The 22,608-nt window shown below is 43.7% G+C and overlaps 1 protein-coding gene across 1 annotated transcript in view; it reads right to left on the bottom strand.

Moving 5' to 3' along the window:
• Positions 1-22,608, bottom strand: part of TMEM44 (transmembrane protein 44) — a 51,760-nt gene that overhangs the window by 21,289 nt on the left and 7,863 nt on the right. The window contains exons 3-7 of the mRNA XM_038748786.1: positions 18,078-18,204; positions 10,534-10,627; positions 8,102-8,268; positions 6,919-7,005; positions 1,802-1,972 (exon numbers count right to left, since the gene is read on the bottom strand). Coding sequence (XP_038604714.1) covers positions 1,802-1,972; positions 6,919-7,005; positions 8,102-8,268; positions 10,534-10,627; positions 18,078-18,204 — 646 coding nt within the window. The remainder of the gene's footprint in view (positions 1-1,801; positions 1,973-6,918; positions 7,006-8,101; positions 8,269-10,533; positions 10,628-18,077; positions 18,205-22,608) is intronic.

The following is a 22,608-nucleotide window of genomic DNA, read 5'->3' as shown; positions in this document are numbered from 1 at the left end:
AGGCAGGGAAAGGTGTGGTACAGAGAGGAAGGCACTGATAGCTACTTCTACTTCACCTGGAAATAATCTCTCTAATCTCCCTCTGCAGCACCTCCTCATTGCCAAATCAAACCACCTAACACAGCTATCTTTTTACATCCCTTACGCACTCTGCTACTTAAACACTAATTCACGCTCTGTTCTCTTTCCCTTCTTCTTTCTAAATGTAACTGATTCTAGCTTCTGCCTCTCTTGCTAGACTGCAAGACAGAAGACTACATCTTCTAATTCTATTGCACTCTCCCAAGTGCATGGTCAGTCAGTCAATCGTATTTATTGAGCATTTACTTTGTGCAGAGCATTTTACTAAATGCTTGGGAGAGTACAATATAACAATAAATGGACACAATCCCTGCCTAAAACAAGCTTACAGTCTGGAGGGGGAGAAAGGCATTAATATAAATAAATGACATAACAATACAACAATAAATAGACACAATCCCTACTTATAACAAGCTTACAGTCTGGAGGGGGAGAAAGACATTAATATAAATAAATGACATAACACAACAATAAATAGACACAATCCCTACCTATAACAAGCTTAAAGTCTGGAGAGGGAGACAGACATTAATATAAATAAATGACATATGTGGACATAAGTGCTGTGGGGCTGGGAGGGAGGATGAATAAAGGGAGCAAGTCAGGGTGACACAGAAGGGAATGGGAAAAGCAGCGTGGCTCAGTGGAAAGAGCACAGGCTTGGGAGTCAGAGGTCACTCATTCATTCAATTGTATTTATTGAGCGCTTACTGTGTACAGAGCACTGTACTAAGTGCTTGGGAGGTACAAGTTGGCAACATATAAGTCATGGGTTCAAATCCCAGCTCTGCCACTTGTCAGCTGTGTGAGTTTGGGCAAGTCACTTAACTTCTCTGGGCCTCAGTTACCTCATCTGTAAAATGGGGATGAAGACTGTGAGCCCCACGTGGAACAACCTGATCACCTTGTATCCTTCCCAGCACTTAGAACAGTGCTTTGCACATAGTAAGCGCTTAACAAATGGGAGAAGCAGAGCAGAAGAAAAGAGGGCCTAGTCAGGGAAGGCCTCGTGGAGAAGATGCACCAGTGCTCTGCCCACAGCAGGTGCTCAGTAAATACAAGTGAATGATGGACCGACTGACCTGAAGTAATAATAATAATAATAATAATAATCATAAGCATAATAATAGTAATAATGGCATTTATTAAGCGCTTACTATGTGCAAAGCACTCTTCTAAGTGCTGGGGGGGTTACAAGGTGATCAGGTTGTCCCACGAGGGGCTCACAGTCTTAATCCCCATTTTACAGATGAGGTAACTGAGGCACAGAGAAGTTAAGTGACTTGCCCAAAGTCACTCAGCTGACAATTGGCGGAGCTAGGATTTGAACCCATGACCTCTGACTCCAAAGCCCGGGCTCTTTCCACTGAGCCACTGTACTAAGCACTGGGATGGATACAAGCAAATTGGGTTGGACACAGTCCCTGCCCTACACAGGGCTTACGGTCTTAATCCCCACTTCCTAGATGAGGTGACTGAGGCACAGAGAAGCTCAGTGATTTGCCCGAAGTCACACAGCTGACAAGTGGCAGAGCCGGGATTAGAACCCATGACCTCTGACTCCCAAGCCCGAGCTCTTTCCACTAAGCCACGCTGCATCTACAGCGGTACAGTGCTCTGAGCACAGTAAGTGCTCAATAAATGTGATTGATTCCGAATCCCATCAGACCCAAAACTGTCGATGAACAGTTCTGTCGGCGCCGACCCGGAAAAAGGATACAGCCAGGTCGAGTGCCGCAGAGCCCAGAGCGATCAGGAACCAGGGCACGGCGCGCGCCAGGTATTCCGGCTGCCGGCTGTGGGCCACGATGGTGGAGGCGTACAGGAAGCTAGCCAGGGCTGAGAAGAGGTTGGCCCACAGGCGGAGCACCGGGCAAGTCTTCCCCTGACACTAGTCACAAAACAGAAGAGGAGAGGGCTCAGGAAATGATAATAATAATATAATGATAGTATTTGTTAAGTGCTTACTATGTGCCAAGCACGGTACTAACCACTGGGGTGGATACAAGGCAATGGGGTTGGTTGGACACAGTCCCTGTCCCATGTGGGGCTCACAGTCTCATCTCCACTTTACAGATGAGGGAACTGAGGCCCAGAGAAGTAAAGTGACTTGCCCGAAGTCACGCAGCAGACAAATGGCAAAGCTAGGATTAGAACCCATCGCCTGTCTGCTTGTTTTGTTTTGTTGTGTGTCTCCCCCTTCTAGACCGTGAGCCCGTTGTTGGGACGGGATTGGCTTTATTTGTGGCCGAACTGTACTTTCCAAGCGCTTAGTACAGTGCCCTGCACACAGTAAGCGCTCAATAAATACGATTGAATGAATGAATGAATGACCTTCTGACGCCCAGGCACATGCTCCATTTGTTACTCTATTTATTTATTTATTTATTTATTTATTTATTTTACTTGTACATATCCCTTTTATACTGTGAGCCCACTGTTGGGTAGGGACTGTCTCTATGTGTTGCCAATTTGTATTTCCCAAGCGCTTAGTACAGTGCTCTGCACATAGTAAGCGCTCAATAAATAAATACGATTGATGATGATGCTCCATCCATTATTCCATGCTGCTTCTGGAGGCAAGACCCATCCACTCAACCCAAGAAACCAGCAGGGTGGAGGCCACGGCAGCCCGCCCCACCCTTTAATAATAATACTACTACTAATAATGATGATGATGGCATTTGCTAAGCACCTGTGAGTCAAGCACTGTGCTAAGCGCTGGGGTAGATACAAGCTAATCAGTCCCTGTCCCTCACGGGGCTCACAGCCTTCATCCTCATTTTACAGATGAGGTAACTGAGGCCCAGAGAAGTTTAAGTGACTCGCCCGAGGTCACACAGCAGACAGGTGGGAGAGCCGGGATTAGAACCTAGATAATTCTGTCTTCTAGGCCCGTGCTCTATCCACTAGGCAACGGTGCTTCTCTTTATTCTCTTCTGCTTTATTTGGGGTGCAGGACAGAAACTTGCCCAAATGGTCATTCCAGTGCTGTTTTACAACAAGAAAAAAGAGGGGGCTGGCACTAAAGCCAAATGACAGGTCTTTCTGCTCCCATTTCTGGGGGCTCCATGCTCATAGTGGCTTCAGGCCCGGGCCTGAAACTGGGGAAAAGTCGAGAGCTTTTGGGGTCCCTCCCCGGCTCCTTGCAGAAAGGCCAGCCAGAAGCGGGGCCACAGTGGGACTCGGGGCCCCAGCTCTCGCCTCTCCGGGGCTGCAAAACTGTGCTAAACACTGGGGGAAACGCAGATGATCAGGTCCCACAGGGGGCTCACACTCTAAGTAGGATGGAGAACAGGTACTGAATCCCCGTTCTGCAGAGGAAAGAACTGAGGCACAGAGAGGTTAAGTGATTTGCCCAAGGTCACACGGCAGTTATGTGGTGGAGCCAGAATTAGAACCCTTGTCCTCTGATACCTAAGCCAGGGATCTTTCCATTAGGCCAAGGACGTGTGGGCTTGGGAGTCAGAGGTTGCGGGTTCTAATCCTGCCCCTACTACTTGTCAGCTGTGTGACTTTGGGCAAGTCCCTTAACTTCTCTGTGCCTCAGTTACCTCATCCGGAAAATGGACACACTGACACTGGACAACGGCTCAGCGGAAAGAGCACGGGCTTTGGAGTCAGAGGTCGTGGGTTCAAATCCCGGCTCCGCCACTTGTCGGCTGTGTGACGTTGGGCGAGTCACTTCACTTCTCTGGGCCTCAGTTCCCTCATCCGTAAAATGGGGATGAAGACTGTGAGCCCCTCGTGGGGCAACCTGATTACCTTGTACCTACCCCAGCGCTTAGAACAGTGCTTTGCACATAGTAAGCGCTTAACAAATACCAACATTATTATTATTATTATTATTATTGTATCTACTCCAGGGCTTAGAACAGTGCTTGGCACATAGTAAGCGATTATCAGATGCCGTCATTATTAGATAGGGAAGGGAGAAACAACTGCACTGCATTACTGTCCATGGGAGGCCTGTTCTTGGAGAAAAACCCGCTTCTGTGGCTGGAACACCAGGAGGAAATTTTCTTCTGACAACGTGTGTCTATCGGGGTAGAACGATGCCGTGTCAGAGACAACGCGTGCGGGTGGTGATGGTCTAGTGTTCCTTCTTTAAGGTGAGTTTTCCTATAAGATTCGTAAAAATCACAACCCCTGTGTTACTGGACACTTGGGTGTATGGTCTAATAGTGCCCTCTAAGTCCCCCATAGAAAACTGTTCTCACTTCTCTGAATTACTATTTCTGTCTCTTCATGTTTGCTCAATACCCCATTATTCATAAGCGGTGGAGAACATTTCCTGTAATAATGTCGCCCCAACTTGCTCCCTTTATCCAACTTCACGGCACTTATGTACATATCTGTAATTTATTGATATGAACATCTGTCACCCCCTCTATCATCATCATCATGAATCGTATTTATTGAGAGCTTACTGTGTGCAGAGCACTGTACTAAGTGCTTGGGAAGTACAAGTTGGCAACATATAGAGACAGTCCCTACCCAACAGTGGGCTCACAGTATAAAAGGGGGAGACAGAGAACTAAACCAAACATACTAACAAAATAAAATAAATAGAATAGATATGTACAAGTAAAATAAATAAATAAATAGAGTAATAAATCTGTACAAACATATATACATATATACAGGTGCTGTGGGGAAGGGAAGGAGGCAAGATGGGGGGATGGAGAGGGGGGCAAGGGGGAGAGGAAGGAAGGGGCTCAGTCTGGGAAGGCCTCCTGGAGGAGGTGAGCTCTCAGTAGGGCCTTGAAGGGAGGAAGAGAGCTAGCTTGGCAGATGGAAAGCTCGTTATGGGCAGGGAATGTGTCTGTTTACTGTTGTACTGTAATAATAATAATAATGGCATTTGTTAAGTGCTTACTATGTGCAGAGCACTGTTCTAAGCGCTGGGGAGGTGACAAGGTGATATTCTCCCAACTGCTTAGAACAGTGCTTCGCACACAATAAGCACTGAAAAAATACAATTGGATGAATGAATACATAGTTCACCAGGCCAGCAAATGCTGCCTTGTCAATACTGCCCCGAAAAGGTGCAATAGCCGTAATTTATTTATTTAATAATAATAATAATAATAATAATGGCATTTATTAAGCGCTTCCTATGTGCAAAGCACTGTTCTAAGCGCTGGGGAGGTTACAAGGTGATCAGGTTGCCCCACGGGGGTCTCACAGTCTAAATCCCCATTTTACAGATGAGGTCACTGAGGTACAGAGAAGTTAAGTGACTTGTCCAAAGTCACACAGCTGACAATTGGCGGAGCCGAGATTTGAACCCATGAGCTCTGACTCCAAAGCCCGTGCTCATTCCACTGAGCAAGCTGCTTCTCTATATTATTTATTAATATATGTTTAAATGTATATAATTTATTATATTAAATAATATTATTTATATTAATGTCTGTCTCTCCCTCTAGACTGTAAGCTCTTTAGAAAAGGGAAACTGTCTACCATCTATATTATACTGTACTCTCCCAAGCGCTTAGTAGAGTATTCTGCACACAGTAATATGACTGAATGAATGACTGAATGAATATCCTAGCGCTCGACTCCCTGTCTAGACTGTAATCTCACTTGGCAGGGGCCGGGTCTACTAACTCTGTTTTATTTTACTCCCCCAAACCCTGAAAAATACAGTGTTCTGCGCATAGTCTGTGCTCAAGAAATACCACTGATTGATTTGGCTCAGCGGAAAGAGCCCGGGCTTTGGAGTCAGAGGTCAAGGGTTCAAATCCCGGCTCCGCCAACTGTGAGCTGTGTGACCTTGGGCAAATCATTTAACTTCTCTGTGCCTCAGTTCCCTCATCTGTAAAATGGGGATTAAGACCGTAAGCCCCCCGTGGGACAACCTGACCACCTTGTAACCTCCCTAGTAAGCGCTTAACAAATACCATCATTATTATTATTATTACTACTAGGTGAGGTGAGTTTCCTAAATTATCAAATGTATATTTCAAAAGAGGCTTTCAACTCTCTTTGGTGTCCCCAACCATTGCAGGGTAGACTAGGTTGAAAATGACTTACTGGACAATCCTGCTTTATTTGACTGATGATGGGAGAAGGGTTAGGGAGGGCAGCTTCAACCACTGACCTGTGGTTGTGAAAAGCCTTATCATCATCAATCGTATTTATTGAGCGCTTACTGTGTGCAGAGCACTGTACTAAGCACTTATGAATTTGATACATTTCTCAGGGCAACTACATTTGTTTTAGAGCTGCCAGAGCATGGGTCTATTAGAGAAGCAGCATGGCTTAGGATAGAGCGCAGACTTGGGAGTCAGAAGGACTTGGGTTCTACCCCTGGCTCTGCCATTTGTCAGCTGTGTGACTTTAGGCAAGTCACTTCACTTCTCTGTACCTCATTTCCCTCATCTGTAAAGTGGGGAGGAAGAGTGTGAGCCCCATGTGGGACACAGATTGTGTCCAGCCTGATTACATTTCTAGACTGTGAGCCCGCTGTTGGGTAGGGACTGTCTCTATCTGTTGCCGACTTGTACTTCCCAAGCGCTTAGTACAGCGCTCTGCACCCAGTAAGCTCTCAATAAATTGAATGAATGAATGAATGAATAAACAACGGAGACTAATAATTGCCTGAATTAAGAAAGGGATATAAAATGTTAGTGCCCCTGCTTGAATGTGATTATCTTGCATCTACTCCAGCACTTAGTACTGTGGTTACCATATAGTCAGTGATTAACAAATACCGCTTTTACCTCTCAACAGGAAGAAGGGCTAAAGAGCTTTACTTCATTAAAACGGAAAAATGGGCCAACTTTAAAAGGAAAGAGGACTCTGTATCGCTTCCTCTCACACGCTACTTACTATTTTGGCAAATAAGGGGATCCTGGAGGTCCAGGTGACAATCACAGCAATCACTCCCAGGATGCAGCCCAGGATTTCACTATTTTCCTGAAATGAAAATGAGTAAGACGTTCTCTGCTGCAAAATGGGAATTCCCTCCTACTTAGACTGTGACCCCCTTGTGGGTGAGAACTGGATCCAATCTGATACACTTCCATCTATCCCAATCCTTTGTACAGGGTATGACACCTCGTAAGCACTTAATATAATAATAATAATAATAATAATAAAGATAATAATGAAGTTCTTGTTCCAGGGAACCTGTGAAAAAGTTGAAATGCTCTCTGCTCAGAAAAAGCTAGTCATTGCAAAGACTGGAAAACAGACAGGTGCATGGACACTCTTTTATTTCTATTATATTGGGTTGGGGTTTTCATATCTTCAGAGGAAACAAGTGTCCTTTTCAAGTTTCAAGGTGCCCAGCAGTATTGGATGCATGTGGAATAAGTCATGGATGTAACAATAATAATAATTATGGTATTTTGTTAAGTGTTAGGTGCCAAGCAATGTTCTAAGCACCGGGGTAGATACAAGGTAATCAGGTTGTCCCACATGGGGCTCACAGTCTTAATCCCCATTTTCCAGATGAGGCAACTGAGGCACAGAGAAGTTAAGCGGCTTGCCCAAGGTCACACAGCAGACAAGTGTGTGTGTTTGTGTGTGGGATCAGAACTCACGGGCTCTGACTCCCAAACCCGCGCTCTTTCCACTAAGCCATGCGGCTTCTCACGCTTCTCATGCTGCTTTCTAGACTGTGAGCCCGCTGTTGGGTAGGGACCGTCTCTATATGTTGCCAACTTGTACTTCCCAAGCGCTCAGTACAGTACTGTAAGCGCTCAATAAATATGATTGATGATGATGATGCTCTGCACACAGTAAGCGCTCAATAAATACAACTGATTGATTGATTCTCATGTAACATACTTAAGAGCAGGGATTATCCTTATTATTATTATTGTTATTATTATTATGCCTACCAACTCTACCGTACGGTAGTCCACGCTCGCAAGTGCCGAGCACAGTGCTCTGCACACAGTAAGAGCTCAATGAATACCATTGATTGGTTGATTGATTGATTGAAAAGGAAGCAAGGCCCCCTTGCTCTGAACTACAGGATCCCTATGGGGGTTGGGAGCCCCGTTACCTGAAGAAGTGTGCCAAGGAGCCTTCTCCGCGGCCCACGGCACTCCACAGTTGACCAGGAGGCGGGCATCAGGATGAACCAGCCTGTGCCCACACTAAGAGGCACAATGAGGGCAAACAGGCTAGCATTAACCTTCCTCCGACCCTTCCTCTCCCGAGAGCTCCGACCTGCAGCAGAAGCCAAATTGAAGGGAGACATTTTAGAAGATGGGGAACATTAGTAACTTACCAAAAGATCTGAAGCTCGACTCTAGACCGTAAGCTCATCCTCTAGACTGTAAGCTCGTGTGGGCAGAGCATGTGCCTGTTTATTGTTCTACTGTACTCTCCCAAGCGCTTAGCACAGTGCTCCACACACAGTAAACGCTCAGTAAATACGATCGAATGAATGAATCTGAAGAAAAGGAGTCATCTGCAATACGCACCTTAGATCTTTATTAGCCGAAAGACAAATGAGCTGGAAACCTCCCAGTTCGAGATCCCGTCCTTGGATTTAGGTGGAGGCATTTAATCAACTCTGCGGGATTTCAGGAACAGTAACAGATCTGATGTACAGAAACGGAGGCCTTCGCAGACTGAGCCCCTTCCTTCCTCTCCCCCTCGTCCCCCTCTCCACACCCCATCTTACCTCCTTCCCTTCCCCACAGCACCTGTATATATGTATATATGTTTGTACATATTTGCTACTCTATTTATTTATTTATTTATTTTACTTGTACATATCTATTCTATTTATTTTATTTTGTTAGTATGTTTGGTTTTGTTCTCCGTCTCCCCCTTTTAGACTGTGAGCCCACCGTTGGGTAGGGACTGTCTCTATATGTTGCCAACTTGTACTTCCCAAGCGCTTAGTACAGTGCTCTGCACACAGTAAGCGTTCAATAAATACGATTGATGATGATGATACTTTTTAGAGACTGAACAAAAGACAACTCATTTACTCACCACAGCCTCTTTAATTTCCTGTTCTATCTGCCCTTCCCCAACCCTCACTTTCCTTACCTCTTTGTCCTAATTATTTATTCCTCTCTGCCTAGTCTTCCATTTCCCAGACTCTTCTCCCCTTTAGTCTTATCTGTAGGTTGTCCTGGCCCTTAGTTTGAGAACAATTGTGAGGTTGAGTCAATTTCAAAAAACTGCCGTAAAAATGAACTTGGAATTGTTTAGGGACTGCTACACAGAACTTCCATGCAGCACTTACTGTTTTAAAGTCACATTTCCCTAGTTTTTTCTCTTTGGCATCATGAGCAGCATTTATTGTTTGAGAATGACTCACTATGGAGCACTGGGGGTTATATAAAAAACAGGAGAAACTCATGAAGCATTCTATATTTAAGCCCTCCTAAAATCGAATCTCCTCCAGGAGGCCTTCCCTGACTTACCATCTCCTCTGCATCACCTATGCACTATTATCTGTATTAAAAACTTGATATTCACCCCACCCCAAGTCTCACAGCACCTACATTCATTCATTCAATCGTATTTATCAAGTGCTTACCATGTGCAGAGCACTGCACTAAGTGCTTGGGAGAGTACAATATAACTAAACAAACTCTCGCATTTCTCTCTGTAATGTATTTTAATGTCTGTATCCCCCTCTAGACTGTAAGCTCCTTGTGGACAGGGATCATGTCTACCAACTCTGTTATGTTATACTCTGCCCAAAGTTTGGTACAATGCTCTGCACATGCCAAGTACATGCTCTGCACATGGTAAGTACTCAATAAGTGCCACTGATTGATTGATTGACTGAATATACAATCTAAGGGCAGGGACAAACCAGTTGATTATATACCAGAACAGGATCAAAAGAAGAAACATAGAGTCAGCAAGTAACAAAATTAAATTAAACAAAAATGGAGTAAATAAAATACTTAAAGAAATTAACGGGATAATGGATCGATGCCACTTTGTGAGCGCTTACTGTAGGCAGGGATCTCTTTGTGGGCAGGGAATGTGTCTGTCGTATTGCTGTGTTGTACTCTTTCAGGCACTTAGCACAGTGCCCTGCACACAATAAAGGCTCAATAATACGATTAATTGATTGGGAGAGTACAATAAAGTGGAATATGTACAAGGAGCTTACAACCTAGTGGGTAATCCAAGGAGTGAATGGGGATTATTCATTCATTCATTCAATTGTATTATTATTATTATTATTATTAATAATAATAATAAGTGACGGTACTTGTTAAGCACTTACTATATGCCAAGCACTGTTCTAAGCACTGAGTAATCAGGTTGTCCCACGTGGGACTCACAGTCTTAATCCTCATTTTACAGATGAGAGAACTGAGGTACAGAGAAGTGAAATAGCTTGCCCAAGGTCACACAGCAGACAGTTGGTGGACTCGGGATTAGAACCCAGGTCCTCTGACTCCCAAACTGACATTCCCCTACACTTGATGAGTTGATTTGCCTCCATTCACTCACCTGCCTTAGGCTTGAATTTGGAGCCACAGAGAGGAAAAAGGATCAATAGAAAGTTTAGGACATCTGTGGCTGCCAGATAAGCACCAGTGAAAACCTGCAAAAGAAAAAGAAATAGAAAAGGTGGAATTCTGTCAAGGGTAGATATTTCTTTTCATGGAACGCTCCTTTCATCCCAGGACTGGTAATCACCTTTCAGGTATTAATACTCTGGGATTCATCTCCTTCTTAAGGTGCTGGACCAGACGGATGACAGGTGAGGACTGTGAAATTAATATTGCGAATGTTTCATTTTTTTAATGGTATTTGCTAAACACTTACTATGTGCTAGGCACTGTACTAAGTGCTGGGGTAGATACAAGCTAATCAGGTCCGACACAGTCCCTTCCCACATGGGGCTCACAGTCTTAATCCTCATTTTACAGATGAGGTAACTGAAACACTGAGAAGTTAAGTGACTTGTCCAAGGTCACACAGCAGACAAGTGGTGGTATCCAGGATTAGAAGCCAGGGCCCCTGACTCCCAAGCTTGTACTCTTTCCACTAGGCCATGCCGCTTCTCAGAAATGCTCTAGTACTCCAGGAAACATATCCAGTCATTCCTCACAGCTTGATAGGTTAATGTTAACAGTCGATAGTCATTCAACAAATATTTATTGAAAACCCACTTGAAGCTCAAAGACTAGAGATTAAGCAAACTATCCACAGTTTAACACCGAATAGAGTCCGAGATTGTTCGAGATCCCAGTCCACTGAAAATGTTTTCTTTTATTTTTTGTAATCTTGAATTGCCTGTGACGCCCTGGGTGTGGTTCAGAAAACGGTGGATACGGTCAAGTGCTACAACAGCAGTGCCGTTTACAGGACAATTGTGTTGTTGGCCTCCCAGTTTACTATTCTCATTATTATTATTACTATTATTATTATTATTATTATTATTATTATTAAGCTAATTGTTAAGTGCTTACTATGTGCCAAGCACTGTTCTAAGCACTGGGGTGGATACAAGGTAATCAACTTAATTAGGTAATTAGAGATTTAATTAGGGAAGGTAATTAGAGAAGCAGCATGGCTCAGTGGAAAGAGCACGGGCTTTGGAGTCAGAGGTCATGGTTTCTAATCCCGACCCCGCCACATGTCTGCTGTGTGACCTTGGGCAAGTCACTTAACTTCTCTGAGTTCCCTCATCTGTAAAATGGGGATTAAGACTGTGAGCCCCACATAGGACAACTTGATCACCTTGTATCTCCCCCAGCGCTTAGAACAGTGCTCTGCACATAGTAAGCATTTAACAAATGCCATTATTATTATTATTAACTTGGACACAATCTCTGTCCCACATGGGGCTCACAGTATCAATCCCCATTTTACAGATGAGGTAACCAAGGCACAGAGAAGTGAAGTGACTTGCTCAGGGTCACATAGCAGACAAGTGGCGGAGTCAGGATTAGAACGCACATCATCAATCGTATTTATTGAGCGCTTACTGTGTGCAGAGCACTGTACTAAGCACTTAAAGCTTGAAGCTTAACCCCTTGAAGCTTAAGCTTGAAGCTTAAAGCTTAAAGCACATCCTCTGCTTCCCAAGCCCAGGCCCGTGCCACTAGGCCAAGGTGGTCGGGGGTCTGATCCATTCCATCAACCTCCTTCATTCATTCATTCAATCGTATGAATCATTCATTCATTGAATCATTGAAGCATTCATTCACTCACCTCAAGGAGAAGGTGTTGAATTACTCTCCCGCATGGTGCTGTCTCCCAACAGCCACAGGAGACACTCCCCTTTAGTGACATGAATGTTCAAGGGAAACAGGAGATGCAAAACATTCCCCAACCCTGAAGGCATCTGTTAGGTGATTTGGACAAAGCCGTGTTCCGGATGGCTGGATATGTGGATATATGAAGGCCTCCTCCAGGAGGCCTTCCCAGACTGAGCCCCTTCCTTCCTCTCTCCCTCGTCCCCCCTCCATCCCCCCCATCATACCTCCTTCCCTTCCCCACAGCACCTGTATATATGTATATATGTTTGTACATATTTATTACTCTATTTATTTATTTATTTTACTTGTACATATCTATTCCATTTATTTCATTTTGTTAGTATGTTTGGTTTTGTTCTCTGTCTCCCCCTTTTAGACTGTGAGCCCACTGTTGGGTAGGGACCGTCTCTATATGTTGCCAACTTGTACTTCCCAAGCGCTTAGTACAGTGCTCTGCAGTAAGCGCTCAATAAATACGATTGATTGATTGATATGTGTGACTAGTATTCAGGTTTCAGGTCCGGAGTTCCCAATCAGGAAGAGATTTTGTGTGTTGGGGACAAGTGTCACTTAAATAGAAGCTGATTAAGACTGTGAACCCCTTGTGGGTTAGGGACTGTGTCCAACCTGATATGCCTGTATCCATCCCAGCGCTTAGTACAGTGTCTGGCACATAGTAAGCACCTAACAATTACCACAAGTATTGTTATTATTATTACGATGATAAGATGGGGTTAGCCTGGGTAGAATTCCCGCTGAGAGCAGGAATTGTGTCAAGTATATTGTACGCTACCAAGGGCTTAGCACTCCACACAATAAACACTCAATAAATACCACTGATTGATTGATTGTGGATTTCTAGGACAGCATAAGAGTTCACCCTCTGTATATCAATCAATAAATCACTTTTTGCGGTATTTGTTAAGTGCTTACGAGGTGTTAAATGCTGTTCTAAGAGCTGGGGTAGATACAAGTCATTCGGGATAGACTGTGAGCCCATTGTTGGGTAGGGATTGTCTCTGTTGCCAAATTGTACTCTCCAAGCGCTTAGGACAGTGCTCTGCACACAGTAAGGGCTCAATAAATTCATTCATTCATTCAATTTTATTTATTGAGCACTTACTGTGTGCAGAGCACTGTACTAAGCGCTTGGGAAGTACTACGACTGAATGAATGAATGGACACAGGATAGGGAGTCAAGAGATCTGGGTTCTAATCCCAGCTCTTCCACTGGACTTCTATGTGTGACCTCGGGCAAGTCACTTAACTTCTCTGTGTCGCAGTTTCTTCATCTGTAATATGAGGATTAGATCCCTATTCTCTCTTCTTCTTATGATAGTAATATTAACGATGGCATTTATTAAGTGCTTACTATGTGCAAAGCACTGTTCTAAGTGCTGGGGAGGTTACAGGGTGATCAGGTTGTCCCACGGGGGGCTCACAGTCTTCACCCCCATTTTATAGATGAGGTTGCTGAGGCCCAGAGAAGTTAAGTGACTTGCCCAAAGTCACACAGCTGACAATTGGGGGAGCCGGGATTTGAACCCATGACCTCTGACTCCAATGCCCGTGCTCTTTCCACTGAGCCACGCTGCTTCCCTGGTTCTTAGACTGAGACCCATCTCCTCCTTCTAGACTGTGAGCCCGCTGTTGAGTAGGGGCCATCTCTATATGTTGCCAACTTGTACTTCCTAAGCGCTTAGTACAGTGCTCTGCACACAGTAAGCGCTCAATAAATACGATTGAATGAATGAATGAATTTGGGACAGGAGCTAAGTCTGATCTAATTTGATTGTCATTACCCCAGCACATAGCACAGTACTTAGTGTGTAATAAATGCTTAGCAAAAAACACAATTATTATTATTACTACTAATAATAATGAAAGGCACAATAACAGTAATAATAATAATAATGGCATTTGTTAAGTGCTTACTATGTGCAAAGCACTGTTCTAAGCGCTGGAGGGGATACAAGGTGATCAGGTTGTCCCACGGGGGGCTCACAGTTTTAATCCCCATTTTATAGATGGGGGAACTGAGGCAGAGAGAAGTTAAGTGACTATAGCAATGTGAATATGAACAGTAATAAAAGATTTTGAATTAGATAACTTATTGCGTATATATTTACTTTTCAATAATATATTTTATTATCTTTCACATCCTATTCAGCAATAAGGCATTATCTAAATTATACACTATTATCCAATTATATACTGCAATATATTTTAATCACTCTGTTCAAATCAATATTTCAAGGGGAGGGGAAGGGAGGTGCTTTGCCAAGGAAAATTTTACCTGCATTAAAATTAATTAGCGCTAACCTGAAAGCGGCTTGTTTGGCTGGTACTAACCCTACTGGGTTTGAATTGGCTATTATGCATCACCTGCTATTGACAACTTAGGCAAAAAATATATAGACTGCCGTTCTTTATTTTGTGTTTAAATGGTAACACGAGTACACAAGTCATTTTATATCCATTACTGTCCCATGAGCTGACTTCAAAGATTATCAGGAGGTGGCCATTAAAATCAGCTTTGACAGTGTTCTAAACCATTTCTTTGAAATCACCAAGGTTAGAGTATTTACACCACTTAGAAAAACAGGGGAAAAAAATGGTCAGTTTTAGGGAACGGATATTTTGGGTTGTATTGATTTAACCCAATTTCTATGTTTCAATTTTTTTTATAAGAGTTTAAACAGCATGGCCTAGTGGAAAGAGCACGGGCCTGGAAGTTAGAGGACCCAGGTTCTGAACTGCCTCTGCCGATTGCTTGCTGAGTGATTCTGGGCAAGTGACTTAATTGTTCTGTGCCTCAGTTTCCTCAACTGTAAAATGGGGATTCAATACCTGTTCTCCCTCTTACTTTGACTGTGAACCCCACATGGGATAGAGACTGCATCTGACCTAATTAATTTGCACCTTAGCACTTAAAACAGTTTTTAACACATAGTTAGTGCTTAACAAGCACCATGAAAAAAAGCACAAAATCTGAAAGTGCTATTTAAAAAAACTTTGTTTTTTTCTTTTTTACTATTTTCCCCGCCAAAATGGACTTAAGTTCATTTCCAAATCCACCCTAATTGTGCCATGACCACCTTCAGAGAATTTAGAGCTTTTACATGAGGAATTATGAATATCCCTACAGACATCAATAGAATTAATGTGTACTTTGAAATATGCTATTTGGAAAGTTTGAACATTTTAAAATGCACCAATACATCTTATTTTTTTTCTGAGACATTTTCTACCTCCTCTTTGGTCAGGAGTCTGGAATTATTTTGGGTACCTGCTACCTATCATCAGTTTTGCTAAGCTCTTGTGTGAGTATCATTATTTTTTTTTAATCCAAAATAAGGCCCTCCCCTCAAAATCAACAAAGATAGGCATACATTTTTGACTGGGCCTGGGCTTGTTATATGCAATCAATCAATGGTACTAATCGAGCGTTTACTGAGGGGAGATGACTGTGATAAACACTATGGAAACAACAGCATTGGTAGACCTAATCCCTGCCTACAAGCTTACAGCCTAGAATGGGAAAGAGACATTAAAATAAATTACAGACTGGGGAAATGAGTATCAGGATATTTACATGAGACTGTAAGCTCATTGTGTGCGGGGATTGTTTCTGTTATATTGTTGTGCTGTATTCTCCCAAGTGCTTAGTATTCATTCATTCATTTAATCGTATTTATTGAGCGTTTACTGTGTGCCGAGCACTGTGCTAAGCGCTTGGGAAGTACACGTTGGCAACATATAGAGACGGTCCCTGCCCAACAGCAGGCTCACAGTCTAGTACAGTGCTCTGCACACAGTAAGCACTCAGTAAATACCACTGATTGACTCCGTGGGGCTGGGGTATCAGAGCGCTTAGAACAGCGCTTTGCACATAGTAAGCGCTTAATAAATCCCATCGTTATTATTAAGGGGTACACACCCAAGTGCAAAGTCAACGCGGAGGGAAGGGTTAGGAATGTGTCTGTTTATTGTTATATTGTCCTCTCCCAAGCACTTAGTACAGTGCTCTGCACACAGTAAGCGCTCAATAAATACGATCGAATGAACTGAATGAAGTTGCTGCAACTTGTGGTGAATACGGAGGACTTTCGGTCCAGTGGTGAGCCTCGGTAGTCAAATTCAGCAGGAAGCGGTCACAGATGAATTTCTGTCGAATTTATGCGCCATTAATCCTTTAACATTAACAGGTCCTGCCTGGGCCTTACGGAGATGAGGTCTTCCATTGACAAGAGGTGACACCCCAAACAGTCAGCCAGCTCCTATTGACAAACTCTCCATTGAGATGACCCCCTTGAAAATAGTAACTACCCCCTTTTATACCCAATCTGCCCTTGGTCGTATACAATACTACGCTGGACACATCACATCTCGTAGCTTCACTCCAGTGGAGCTAACCCTAGCCTCTCTTTTGTGGGCTGGGTTCTTACGAGCACTTTCCCACATATCGATTTCCAACGTGCATTCAATAAATGCTATGATTCCTACTATCAATCAATCAATCGTATTTATTGAGCGTTTACTGTGTGCAGAGCACTGTTCTAAGCGCTTGGGAAGTACCAGTTGGCAACATATAGAGACAGTCCCTACCCAACAGTGGGCTCACAGTCTAGAATGTGTCTAGACTACATCAGGACGTTTTTCCCCACTGCTCTCTTTTCCTGATTGGAAAGTTGTTATATTAGAATGACTTGGCTTTTATGACTTGAAATTGAATTTTATATCTCTTCCACGAGTTAAAGGCTCAGCAGCATAAGGAAGGAAGGAGACACATTTCATATTTCACATCATTTAGTTGTTCTTCATATTCAAAGGAGAGACTGTGATGGACTGTGAGTCCGTTGTTGGGTAGGGACCGTCTCTATATGTTGCCAACTTGTACTTCCCAAGCGCTTAGTACAATGCTGTGCACACAGTAAGCCTTCAATAGATACGATTGAATGAATTAGCACTTGACCACTTTTCCAGTCTTCTCTTCCTCCTGTTTGTAAATTATTCTACATCTATTTCCCCTGTTAGATTACAAAGTCCTTTAAAGCCGGGATTGCATCTTCTAGCTCTGTCTGTACTCTCCTAAGCGTGTAGTACAGTGCTCTGCATCCCGTAGGCGCCCAATAAATATTGATTGACTTCTCCCCCCTAGACTGTAATCTCGCTGTGGGCAGGGAGTATGGCTACCAACTGTTACATTGTTGTGCCTTACTCTCCCAAACACTTAGTACAGTGCTCTGCACACAATAAGCGCTGAATAAATATGATTGATGCATTGACTGATGAAAACAAGCATCCCAGGAGGAAAGAGAATGAGAAAATGGATATGCGGATGAGTAAGTGCTTCAATAATACAGTAGGCAAGTCTGCACAAAAGTGCTATATGTAGTTGAGAGGGTATAGGTACTCAGGGTGGGCAAAAGTGTAGCGGTGGCAGATGAAAAGGTATGATTTGGGGAGAAGAAAAAGAAACTGGACAAAGCGTCCTGAAGGTTATGATGTCAAGGGTTCATTAAGCCATTTGTATCATTTGCAAGGGCTGGAAAGGAGCTATATTGCCAAAGGAAAACACGCCATTGATATCGTTTGTGAACAATAAAAATGAAAGTTAAAATGAATCCTGAATTTTTGAAATTTAAACTCAACTATTCCCCCAACTTTAACAATACGTCCCGTCAAGTATCCAAGTAACGTATTTTTTTAACCTTTAAAATCCATACCCCACTGACAACCCAAAACTCCTCGCACAGACCAAAGGACCCTTCTCAGAGACGTTACCTGGATAGGGAGTTGCTTGCAAAGAAGAGCTCCAGTTGTGTTGCACAGACTGCCCACAAAGCAGTAAATAACACCAAATACAGACTTGTCTGGTCTGGGGTTCTTTCCGCATCTCAAGTAGAAAAGCCTAAAGGACACAGAAGAGAAGACAAATGGAAGATTTTGGAAGTCCGTCTCACTTGCTCATCTGAGCTTTTTCGTTGCCAATGCATGTGTGAATTCTTGGTGGCAAGGGAGAGGGCCAGAAGAGGGAGTGACCACGATAAAACGTTCAGGCCATGTTTCCCCACTCCTCAAGAATCTCCATTGGTTGCCCATCCACCTCCACATCAAACGGAAATTCCTTAACAACACCTTTCCCCCTCTTACCTCATCTCGCTACTCTCCCACCACAATGAAGCTCATACACTTTGCGCACCTAAAACTAATTTTCTTACCGTATCTCAGTCTCTTCTAGCTCATCGCCTACCTCTCCCCCATTCCCTGCCTCTGGCCTGGAATACCCTCCCTTATATCTGACAGACAATTACTCTCCCCCTTGCAAAGCCTTATTGAAGACACACGTCCTCCAAGAGGCCTTTCCTGACTAAGCCCTCTTTTCCTGTTCTCCCACTCCCTTCTGTGTCACTCTGTCTTGCTTCCTTTATTAATCCCCTTTCCCAGCCCCATAGCACTTATGTCCATATCTGTAAATTATTGATTTATATTAATAGAGAAGCAGCGTGGCTCAGTGGGAAAAGCACGGGATATGGAGTCAGAGGTCATGGGTTCAAATCCCGGCTCTGCCAATTGTCAGCTGTGTGACTTTGGGCAAGTCACTTCACTTCTCTGGGCCTCAGTTCCCTCATCTGTAAAATGAGGATTAAGACTGAGCACCATGTGGGACAACCTGATCACCTTGTAACCTCCCCAGTGCTTAGAACAGTGATTTGCACATAGTAAGCGCTTAATAAATGCCATTATTATTATTATTATTATTATTATTATTATTATTATCTGTCTCCCCCTCTAGACTGTAAGCTCACTGTGGGCAGAGAATGTGTCTGTTATGTCGTACTCTCCCAAATGCTTAGTAAGGTGGTCTGCACACAGTTAGGTCTCAATAAATATGATTGACAGACTGACTGACAAGGGGGAAGAGGAAGGAAAGGTGGGAATGTTTGGATCCTTGTTTTTTGGGACTGAGAAGACAAATGGGTGCAGAAAGGAATCCAGAGCAACCGTTATTCCATCTCTGACTCCTGAGCAGCCCTTTACCCCTCGCCCCGAAGCTATCAGAGAGAGAAAGGGAGAGAGCATGAGAGTGTGAGAGAGAGGGAGTGAGAGAAAGTATGTGCATGTGTGAGAGAGAGAGAATGTGTGTGTACAGAGAGGAGGAAAGGCCCTCAAACTCTTAGCCAACTTTCTAGTCCTTGGGGAAAGCGGGTAGGTCGAGTCCCCGGGTTGGCATATTCAGGGGGCAAGGGGAGCAGCCTGGTCCCCACCTCTTATAGCTGCGGGGATGGTGAGGCACCACTGTTTCACAAGAGCAGCGACAGCTCGGCTTGGCTCCAGATAATAATAATAATGATGGTATTTGTTAAGCGCTTAAAATGTGCAAAGCACTGTTCTAAGCGCTGGGGAGGTTACACGGTGATCAGGTTGTCCCACGGAGGCGGGGGGGTGGGGGTTCACAGTTTTAATCCCCATTTTCCACATGAGATAACTGAGGCCCAGAGAAGTGAAGTGACTTGCCCAAAGTCACAAAGCTGACAGTTGGAGGAGCTGGGATTTGGACCCGTGACCTCTGACTCCAAAGCCTGGGCTCTTTCCACTGAGCCACGCTGCTTCTCTTCTCCAGATAGTTAGCAATCCCAAAGCAGGGACCACCCTGCTAGGCCAATGCCAGGAAACCTGGTCCTGAATGCTTTTCCCAAGCCCTAGGGGTGGGAGTTTAGTGCACGCCTTCCTCCCATCTCACTTGCCACCCGTGGCAGCTGAGGGAGGCGGGGGTCTCGGTAAGGATGGTGCTGGACCCCAAATACTACTTTGGCCTCCCTTTACACATCAGAAGAACCTGGGGCCAGATAGACAGGAGGAACATTAATCAACTGCTCTCAACTGGGACACAAAACCCATAACCACATCCCCGATGACAAGCCGAATGCCATAAAACATCTTTTAGCAAAAACTCTCCAGCCACTTCACAAACTTCTTCCCAAGGCAGACGGAAGAGAGGGCAGACAAGAGGTAGAAGTAACAGCGTGGCTCAGTGGAAAGAGCCCGGGCTTGGGAGTCAGAGGTCATGGGTTCTAATCCCGACTCCGCCACTCATCAGCTGTGTGACTTTGGGCAAGTCACTTCACTTCTCTGGGCCTCTGGTACCTCATCTGGAAAATGGGGATTAAGACTGTGAGCCCCATGTGGGTCAACCTGATTACCTTGTATCTCCCCCAGTGCTTAGAACAGTGCTTGGCACATAGTAAGCACTTAACAAATACCAAAATTATTATTATTCGAAGAGTCATCAGTGGTAGAAGTTGAATGCAAATTCCTGCTCAGGGCTTTAGCTGCTAGACCTCATCACCACTCTAATTAAGAGGAATTCATTTTCCAATTCTAGTATAAAGGAAGCAACTTGACCTAGCGGATAAAGCACGGCCTGGAAGCTAGAGAATTTGGGTTCTAACCCCAGCTCTGCCACTTGTCTGCTGTGTGACCTTGGGTAAGTCACTTCTCTTCTCTGTGCTTCAGTTTCTTTCACTGCAAAATGGAGATTCAATACCTGTTCTCCCTCCTATTTAGACTGTGAGCCCCTGTAGGGCCCAGGGACTTTATCTGGACTAATTAACTTGTACTTACCCCAGCGTTAGAACAGTACTTGACACACAGTAGGCACTTAACAAATACCATTAAAAAAGTCAGGGAGAATTTGTTTTAACAATCCATGGTTCAGATAATATCTGTTTGTTGTTTTCCTTGAAAGCAAAACAGGAGAGTTATAAAAACAAGTTCATGCACTACAGCTCATTGAAATTTCAACTAATATTGTGACAGAAAGCTGTTGAATTTTCTTGTAATAAAAAAAAAAGCCCAAGTAGAAAGGTGCCATCTGGATGGTGTGATAGCAGCATGGCTCAGTGGAAATATCCCAGGCTTGGGAGTCAGAGGTCATGGGTTCTAATCCCGGCTCCGCCACATGTCAGCTGTGTGACATTGGGCCAGTCACTTCACTTCTCTGGGCCTCAGTTACTTCATCTGTAAAATGGGGGTTAAGACTGTGAGCCCCACGTGGGACAACGTGATCACCTTGTACCCTCCCAGCACACAGAACAGTGCTTAGCACACAGTAAGTGCTTAACAAATGCCATTATTATTATTATTGTTATTATTATTATTATTATAATTAGAGTGATTGACACTCCAGGCAAAGGCTTTTTCATGTGAACTCAAGACTTGAGCCAAATCTATGAAAATATCTCACCTACACATTAAATTTCACTCTCCAATTTCTTAGACTTCAGTAAAAGGTATTTTCTGCTGAGAAATGGGGGTCAAACTTTGATTTTCATTTAAGGCACTTTTTCACCACTAAAGGTCTTTTAGCATGAACTACAAAGAGGGAGAAGCATAGCCTAGTGGAAACAGCATGGGCCTGGGAATCAGAGGACATGGGTTCTAATCCTGACTCTGCCAGTTGCATACTGTGTAAACTTGGGCAAGTCACTTAATTCTCCGTGACTCAGTTTCTTCACCTGCAAAATGGGAATTCAATGCCTGTCACTACTTAGGCTGTGAGCCCTTTGTGGGACAGGGACAGTGTCTGACTTTAATAATGGCATTTATTAAGCACTTACTATGTGCTTTGCACTCTACCCCAGCACTTAGAACAGTGCTTGACCCATAGTAAGTGCCTAACAAATACCAAAATGATAATGATTTTAAAAATTTGCATTGCTGTTACCAATATCATTATAACAGTGCCTAGATCATACTGAGCATTGCACAGCACAATGTACAATTGTACAATTTACAATTCATTGAATGAATGAACAATATTCCATTTAATCCAGTCTGATAACTATAATTGGGTATTTGCAATGTGCTTCCCTTTAAATATGTAGCACACTAGCAGAATTAGTGTTAGCAGACGAAAAAATATCAAGTAATGGGAAAAACTACGCAATGTGTCCTTCAAACACTTGATTTTGATAAAAAGTGACAACTGAAAAAACTGGTCCTGTTAGAAACAGGGTGAAACTCAATGCAAACAAGGGCATTGGAACTAAAAATAAGCAACCCAAATAAAGGATGGAGGAAAAACTATCTAGGCAGCAGTACAGCCTAAAAAAGCCGGGGGAGAATGGGAAGGGCCGGGGTGGGGGGGCATCATAGTTGATCACAAGCTGAATGTAAGCTGTTACCACAAAAAACTAATGTGAGTATGGGAAATCGGGAAGTAATCCTGTTATACTGTGTCTTGGTCTAACCCTAAGAAAACCATGCTGTTTGGGATCACTGCATTTTCAAAAGGGGTTAGATCTCCATCTCC

Source organism: Tachyglossus aculeatus, chromosome 7 (assembly GCF_015852505.1).
Source record: "Tachyglossus aculeatus isolate mTacAcu1 chromosome 7, mTacAcu1.pri, whole genome shotgun sequence".
NCBI lineage: Eukaryota > Metazoa > Chordata > Mammalia > Monotremata > Tachyglossidae > Tachyglossus > Tachyglossus aculeatus.
This window is presented reverse-complemented; position numbering and strand designations above follow the sequence as displayed.